Source organism: Alnus glutinosa, chromosome 5, assembly GCF_958979055.1.
Source record: "Alnus glutinosa chromosome 5, dhAlnGlut1.1, whole genome shotgun sequence".
Classification (NCBI taxonomy): domain Eukaryota; kingdom Viridiplantae; phylum Streptophyta; class Magnoliopsida; order Fagales; family Betulaceae; genus Alnus; species Alnus glutinosa.
This window is the reverse complement of record NC_084890.1, coordinates 32,527,569-32,535,659: the sequence shown is the minus strand read 5'-3', so window position 1 is coordinate 32,535,659 and position 8,091 is coordinate 32,527,569. Positions and strand designations below refer to the sequence as shown.

The 8,091-nt window shown below is 35.6% G+C and overlaps 1 protein-coding gene across 3 annotated transcripts; it reads left to right on the top strand.

The window, feature by feature from the left end:
- Nucleotides 1–902: 902 nt before the first annotated feature.
- Nucleotides 903–6,422, top strand: LOC133869712 (uncharacterized). Of its 3 annotated transcripts, none has more exons than XM_062306778.1 (6): nt 903–1,057; nt 1,255–1,753; nt 2,563–2,613; nt 5,421–5,554; nt 5,777–5,877; nt 6,056–6,422. In XM_062306778.1, exons 2-6 carry the CDS (start codon nt 1,373–1,375, stop codon nt 6,235–6,237), a joined length of 849 nt encoding a protein of 282 aa, XP_062162762.1. In that variant the 5' UTR covers nt 903–1,057; nt 1,255–1,372; the 3' UTR covers nt 6,238–6,422. The 3 variants fall into 3 exon arrangements, with proteins under 3 accessions (XP_062162762.1, XP_062162764.1, XP_062162763.1); XM_062306779.1 differs by having other exon boundaries at nt 947–1,034; XM_062306780.1 differs by lacking the exon at nt 2,563–2,613.
- Nucleotides 6,423–8,091: the final 1,669 nt, after the last annotated feature.

Sequence of the window (8,091 nt, the reverse complement as noted above, 5' to 3'; positions counted from 1 at the left end):
CGATAAGCTTTCACCTATCTAGGGCTGAGCATATGGGGGGCGGGGATGCCCATTTTTTGGCATCGCCTCGCACCTTTGCGAGTTGCAAAAATCGCACCCCCGAACCGCACATAATGGGGAGAACCCGTGCGGGGAGGGATGATGCGAGGTGGGTTGATGTGGGGCAGGGGGTGCGGGACAAACGCAAATGACTGATAGGTGAGCAAGAATTCCAGCGGAATGGTGTCAGAAATGCCGGCCATCTATGGGGTGGTGGGCGGCCACTCTCATTCTTTTTTTCAAAAACTTTGTTTTTAAAATAAAATAATTTTTATGGTTTTATATATTTATTTTTTTTAACATATTTATATCTTTTTACTAAGAGTGATACGTATTGACATCTTATTGGAGCTTAACAGAATTTGTAAAAAAATTTAACGAAATTTGACTTCTAGAAGCGATTTGGAAAATTAGGCCAACCACAAGTGTCTTAAAATTAATTTTGATACCATATGAAATAATTTGTAATTTAAATTAGGGAAATGCTAAACATTGACATCAGAGACAACTTTTTAATAAAAATAAATTTTTTTAAAGAAAAGAGGGTGATGAAGGAGGGATGAGTGGATGATGTGTAGAAGGGCTCTTTAAATTAACCACAAGAACCAATAATATGATTTTTTTTTCAAATTTAAATGAGGTTGTTGATTTCGAGAAGCCCAGGTCCAAGGTTCACAATTGTCCAATTCAAGGCTCCCATGTGTGATGGGCCTAAACACAAAAGTAAAACGTGTGAGCCGGTGTGACTATTAAGAGCAACCGAAGCAGATGCCAACTCGAGGATGACGTTAAAAATTACAAGAAATTAAAGGCCAATATTGATAACAGTAATGTAATGTAAAGAACAAGCCCAAAATAAGAGGGATCAGTTTCTACTTTAAGGGAAAAAAAAGAAGAAAAACAAGGTCGGTTATCATTTCATCTTGAACTCTTGAAGTAGTCCCTGTCGAGGCAGAGAACCTCTTAACTGCCAAGAGACAGATTATGAAGTAGAGGTAGTAATTCTGCTCACTTCCAGGTACGATGCTATCTGTGTTGTCACGAATTCTTGTAATTGTTGCTCTAAATTACTGTGTTTTCCTCAAAAAACAATCTTGTATCTTGGAACCCTTTTCTTAATTCTTTTGTCCTATGTTTCACGTTTGCAAACTGTGTGTTTCCCATATTCAGATTTCTTATCTTTTTCTTCTTCTTGTTTCCTGAATCTGTTTTCAGGTGGTAGTTGATGGGTAACCTTAAACATTGCTTGATTCCCTTGTAATATTGTAGTATCAAAAAGTTCAATGATTGGTATTGTTATTATTGGTGATTTACCCAATTCCCTGAATTTACAATGAAATCTACTCTTATAAGCACTAATTCCTTACACCCATTTGCTCCGTTCTGTGCGCACACATCCTCTAAGCGAAAGAATCCCAATGTATTCTGCATAAAACCCATTGCTTGGCCCACCCTACTCTCCTCGGAATCTCAGTCCAAGCCATCCAGATTGGTTGTGCTTTGCACTTCCCATACCGCAAGACCTTTGAATGCCGAACTGAAGGATCGTGGGGTGGAGGAGGTTCCGAGTGAAGACTTTGTTGAAGATGAGAATTCACAAAGTCAATGGAATGTGGCTGTGGGGAGCCCCAGTGTTCCGGCCAATGTTGCGCAGGTGGCCAAGTTGAGCTTGAGTGACCAAGCGTTCTTTCTCTTGGCGTTCATTGCTTGCACGGTATGAGGAAATTGTTGGTTTTTTTTACTGTAATTGTGATGTTATTCAAGCTTGTAGCATTCAATACCTTTAATGGGTTTGTTTGTTTATTTGTAGCCATGCTTGCTTTTCCCTTAGCATTGAGTAGCTCAGTTTAATTCTCCATTGCATTGGAAGTGCACATCCATGGCTTGAATGGAACTATTCAGAATAAGATGAAGCCTCAGGATCGCTTTTAGGCATTCATGAACTCATAATTTTAATAATGATAATGACTTCAACAATTAATAATGATGAATTTTTGAAAAACTATATCCAAAATGATAATTTAAATTTCTATTCTCGTAGAACGTGCAAACAGGCCTTTAACACTTCTTACTAATCAAAATTGTTGTTAGGTGTAAGATCTCATATCCCCTAAAAAAAAGATAAAAGAAAAAAAAGGCAGCAACTGATGTTATTGGGCATTTACAACGGATTGGAAACTATTTTCAATCTGTGACTTACCAAAGGAAATTTTGAAATGCTTCATCGAAAATTGGACAGTACTATACTTATCAAAAAAAAAAAAAAAAATTGGACAGTACTATGAAATGATTCTCATTGTTAAAAGCAGAAGAATTTGCTATTTTTTCCCTGCTAATTAATTGATACTTACATATGTCAGAAGAATTGGCATTGGTTTGAGTAGGCTGTGGTTTAAACTTGTGGTAGTTATTATGTGTGCTATTCTTTGCTGACAAACTTGGAAGCTTGAATTTTATTGTTGACTATGATTTACGTTAATTTCGTCATTATTGATAATCATGAATTAATTTCAATGTTCGCAGACTTCTGTCGCATTTACTAGCCTTGTTATTGCAGCTGTCCCAACACTATTTGTAAGTAGTCTGACATTATGTTTAAGTGCAGAATATGTTTTTTTTTTTTTTTTTGTATGTCCCAGCATTACACGTGAGGCTTAATTCATCTCACATAAGTCTATTATGACATTATGACTACCTGTTCTTTTGCAATACGCCTAAATTAAGGACAAACAGTGATTTATTAGTTGCAGCAATTTCTATAAGTTCTTATGGAAAGTGCTCTTTCCCCCCTTTATGCGCAATTGTTTCCTTTCCCATGCTGTTTCAGCTAATAGCTAAAGGTTGATCCAATCCCACTCCCAAAACCTCCTAAAATTTCCTTATTGCTAATTGATTTAATAGCTGCTAACAACTCTTACCTTTTTTCTGTTTCCTGACTAAACATTTCTAAAACATTGAAATATATGGAAACGCACTTCAAATTAGTCTGATATGAAAGATAAATAAGGTCAAATCCAAACCATTACATGTAATCTTTCAAGTCCGTGCTGTTATGCATTCTTCTGAATTTGGTACTGCCTAAATCCAAAAATGTTGTATTAGGTCTCCTTGATCAGAGAATTGAGTGTAATTGTTTATTGTGTGAAGCATAGGTCTTTTGGACACCGTTTTAGGTACTGCTTGCCTGTCCTGTTTGCTTATATCTTTTGGATGTCAGCTTGAGTAGTGCTGTCATCATCAAAAACAACTACTGATGTCAGATTTTGGAAAAATGGATAATTACTGGTATTAGTTTTGGTATAGGGATGGATGAGACTTCACACAAAGTATTTGAGATTATCAGTACAATAAGCGGTGCTTGGACATAAAAAATGTCACTTTTCTTGGTTTAATGGCTTTCTTCTAGTCTGTCTTCTTGCTTATTATTAGTCTGTTATTTGGTTTCCAATAAGCCGGCTGTATATGTATACATCCACGTGTGTATATCTATGCATGTTTGTACATGTCTGTGTGTTAGTGTAACAGTACATTCTTTTCTACACATTTTTTCTTTGAGGGTCTTAGTCAAGCTGTCTTGTGCAATAAACCTTAGGTGAATGCCTTTCTATGCCAGTCTTCCTTTTCCAACATTCCTTTTTCTAAAATGTTGGAATATTATTTTCCTCCTGATTTATGGTATGCTTCCCCTCTTGGTGCTTGTAACAGCTCTTTTGACATCCGTAGTCTTTTTTTTTTTTTCATCAAGTCTTTATAAACTTGAGTTGAATGCCTCCCAACAGCCCCCCTTCCCAAAGCTCGTTTCCATCCTATTGTAGCATACCATTGTCACGTTTGAGTTCTTTACAAGTATTACAGATTACAGCTTTGATCACTTCAGATTTCCTAAAGGTGTTGTATATATATAAGATCCATCTGAATATAAACAATCTACATCCAGAAATTCGTATGGTTTGGAAGAAGCTTGTACAGTTTGGGATGAGGTCTTGATTGATCAAAAAGAAGAATCTACTTCAACCATGATAACAAGAGAGGATACTATCATGACTAGCTAGAAGAGTTTTTTTGGAGTTTGCAGTCTAACAATAAGGAACTTAGGTGAAGACTGGAGAGAAGAAAGAAGTGAAGAATCAACAGTCATATTCTTTGATGCACCCAAAGAAAGTAAGCAGCTCCCTATGTTGTAAGTGTAAGGGGGAGCAAATACCTATAGCAGTGGAAGAAGAGGAATGACAACCTACTCGGATTGTTAGAAGGTTGGCTGCACTACTGTAGATTATCTCCAGAAATATAATGTTTCATAGCTTCATTGGTGATTGTGATAGAGAAGCTCTCCCTATGTGCTGCATTTCGGGGCAATATTGTGGAAATTGGTACATCAGTTAGTGGGATGGTGTACTTATTGATGGTTTGGTGATATGAATGATGTTTGATGCACTTTAAGCTCACTGTTGGCTGGCCAACATTAATGTGAAGCTTTAGTGGTGAATTGTATGCAGAGATGCTCTCCATACATGCTGCTTTGGGGGCCATGTTGTGAAAACTGGTTTTTCAGTTGCTAGATTGGTGTACTTACTGGGGGTTTGGTTATATTTCTGATGTTAAAATTAGATTGATGCTATCTTGGTAACATTAAACTCAGGTTTCTTCCTCAAAGATTTTACACTCCAAATTTGTTCTGTTAGTAAATGTTCTGATTATCTCTGTTGTTTAATGTATGAGTCCATTAATTTTAGGGCCAAAACCAAGATCTTTAGGTTCCAGCATTAAAATTCAGAGTTGAAATAGTATGATTTTGATGATTGATATTCAGATATACTACTGCTTGAGGCCAATAACGGAAAAGTTGGTTTGGGTATGATCATATGATGTCTAGATTTTGTAGATATCTGCTGCTATCTGTGTCAAGGTTAAAGCTCTTAATTTTCTATGGCCTGGCATAAAAATGAAGGTTTTCTTTCATATGCCAGATATGGGAATTCTATGTGGTCTCAAATTTTTCTCTGTAGCCACTACCTCATGTTCCTATTTTCTGCATACTTGATCAAAAACTTAAACGATGTTATCAGATCCGCAATTTGCAATATCTGTTTCCTGCTTATTTGACATTTTAGGATTTTCACTTGTGGTAGACATTTGGAAGTTTTTTTTATTCTTGTAGCATAATCTGTTGATGATGTTCTCATAAACTTTGAAGCTCGCTAGTTTCTTGTGCATTTTGATGTTTGGGATCTTCTTTTGCAATTTTTATTTTATTTTTTATTTGCAATTGTGGATGGTTCTGCTTGTAGATGTAAACATCAGAAGTTTGATGTTGTAGGCAGGTATATTTTGTTTTCTAAATACTAGTTCCTATGTATCTGTTTTTCCCGGTTGCCCTTCAGGCTATGGGAAGAGCAGCAATATCTCTTTCAAAGCTAGCAGATACAGCTCGTGAAGAGCTCCCCAGTACAATGGCTGCTATTAGGCTGTCTGGCATGGAGATCAGTGACCTTACGCTGGAACTAAGTGACTTAAGGTTACCATAAGATCCTTACTTTTGCTCCTTTCTTTCATTTAATTCAATTTTTGGTCATTTTGTGGAATGCTGTAGGTGAATTACCATTATCATTTTAGTTTATTGCACCTTTTTAAGCTATACATGGGTTTCCTTCTGTAACCTGCAGAGGACCTCCTTTAAAATGGTACTCGGGTTTCGTAAACCTTAAATTATACATTGTTTGTTCCTTTTGGTTCGCAGCCAAGAGATAGCTGATGGGGTCAGCAAATCAACTCAAGCTGTGCAAGCAGCAGAAGCTGGAATTCGTCAAATTGGTGCACTTGCTCGCCAGCAAACTATGTGTATGTTGAAATCTGCAACTCTGTTCTTCTTCTACCTCTAATCAGCTCCCCCCGTCCCCGTTTGTTTCCAAACTCTCGTTTTCCATTTCGTTTCTTATTTTTTCTAAGCATATTTTGGTTTTGTTTCTGGTTGTTCCCTTTTTCATATATTGGGACCATAATTCTTCGTATGATACAGCAATGATTCAAGAGAGAGCTAGCCTGCCCATCATCTCTTTGCAACCTGTCGTTGCTGGAGCTGCAAAGAAGACTTCTAATGCTGTTGGCCAAGCCACAAAGACCTTCATGAATATCATCTCTCGAGGGGAGTTCACCTCAGAGAACGAAGAGGACAGTGGAATTGATAGAGTGGAAATTTAATAACTTTGCTGCTTCCCAATTAAGTAATACCATCTGTACATGTTGCATTGAAATTAGACACCGGCGGAAAAATGATTGTGTGAAGGATGGTTTTTATGCCCAAAAATTGTTTTGGGAAAATATCTACAATCCTCCATAATAGAAGAAGTTTGAAACCCAATAGAAAACATACTTCACTTCGGAAATGCCTTGGTTTGTATCATAGTTTGGTTTGTAATTTGGCTCAAAGTGTCGGGCTTAGATGTGCATGTCATTGTTAGTGGGCCTAGTTAGCTAAGTAAAAATTGGAAGAAAGCCCGCTAAAGGAGACGATAAGTGCTAATGATATGCATAATTTAATAGCTTAATTCATGGCACATGACCTAGGGCAATATATGGGATTAAAATCTTATGATTTCAGCTTAATATAATTTTTTATTAATGAGGTGATTTACGTACTATTAATCATAGTTAACTAACTCAGCCTTTGCATGATTTTGATTCAACATTGAGTAGCCAAAGGCATGTGTACATAAACCTCACCGTGTATTCATGAGAAACTTGTAATGTCAGAGTGTATCCAAACTTTTGGTTTAATAAGATCATAGTTTTATAAATATGGATTTCATTTAGATCTAGATCACTCACATGAGGTGTTTTTGTGAAAGAGATTGTTGTAGAACTACGTAATGGTCCAATTAATGATGGTTATCATGCAAATTATTTAAGATCTTATACCTACTGCCCATAGATGTTGAATGATATGAATAGTGCTTTTAAAGTGTAACAGTATCATTAGTGTTAGTGGGGTGGATGGGCTTAGTTTTAGTAGTTATTAGTAAAGCCCATTTCAATTGTTAGAGTGTAACTTATGGGCTATATGTATATAAGGCCCAAGAGTCTAATTGTAGAGATATTTGAGAGGTGAATGGAAAATTAGAAGTTGAGTACCTTGAATCGCTCTAGGAGACCAGAGATTTCGAATTGTCCATTTCCATTTACAATTCCATAATCCAAACCCTAGAATTTATAAACAGTTAATCTAACTTTTACATAAAGTGGGTCGTGAGCATGGATTTTTGGGTTAGGTCATAATCTTTTATGACAAAAAAAACTCATATTAAATGGTTCTTTTGAATGTTGAAATATTTTATGGGGTTGTTGTTGGGTTACCTTTGCCCCACCCATATTTTGTGTTTGTTCATTAATGTATCTACCCCCTCTCCCTTTCCCCCGTAAATTGCGTAGAAAGAAAAAAGAATGTTAAAGTAATTTTTTTTTTTTTTTTTTTTTTTTTTTTTTTTTATAATTATTATCAATAGCCCTTTAGGTAGTGTTAAAACTATTCTAAGAATTTAGTAAGTTCTCACAAATTGCATAAAAAAGCAAGCTTTGAATCTATTTGATTTTTTATTTTCTATTTTTTTGTCTAAAACATGTTTAGATGGTTGTTTGATCCAAATTTTAGTAAGTGATAAGTATACTAGTTTAAGTCCATTTAGTAAGTTGTGGGTCTTAGATGGTTAATCTTGCTAGGAAAAGGTCTAACTAGGTCATTCTGACCTAAGTACTCATACAAATATTTTTGAGGTTTTTATAAAGAAAATCTAAATCATTTTGTAAGTGAAATTTCAAGACTAACCTTACTTTAATTACTTTATTAAAAAATTATGAAATTTATAATAAAATAAGTTAAACTATAGTAAAATAGACTTTAAGGAAATAAAACCCCTATTTTCAAAGTAAAGTCCAAAAATATAAACCCTAAAATTAAGCCCCGAGCGTACTTTAAGAAAAAGAATCTCTCTAAGAAATTGGAAAACGTCAGAAAAATTAATGTAAGTTAGGACCGACTTCTAATTAAGGTTTATGCGC

What these genes read in the sequence shown, in the direction of transcription:
- LOC133869712 (XM_062306778.1), top strand. Translation starts at nt 1,373, where the DNA reads ATGAAATCTACTCTTATAAGCACTAATTCCTTACACCCATTTGCTCCG. An exon ending in TGGCGTTCATTGCTTGCACG is followed by an intron (nt 1,754 to 2,562) that starts GTATGAGGAAAT and finishes CAATGTTCGCAG; the next exon opens with ACTTCTGTCGCATTTACTAG. An exon ending in CAGCTGTCCCAACACTATTT is followed by an intron (nt 2,614 to 5,420) that starts GTAAGTAGTCTG and finishes GTTGCCCTTCAG; the next exon opens with GCTATGGGAAGAGCAGCAAT.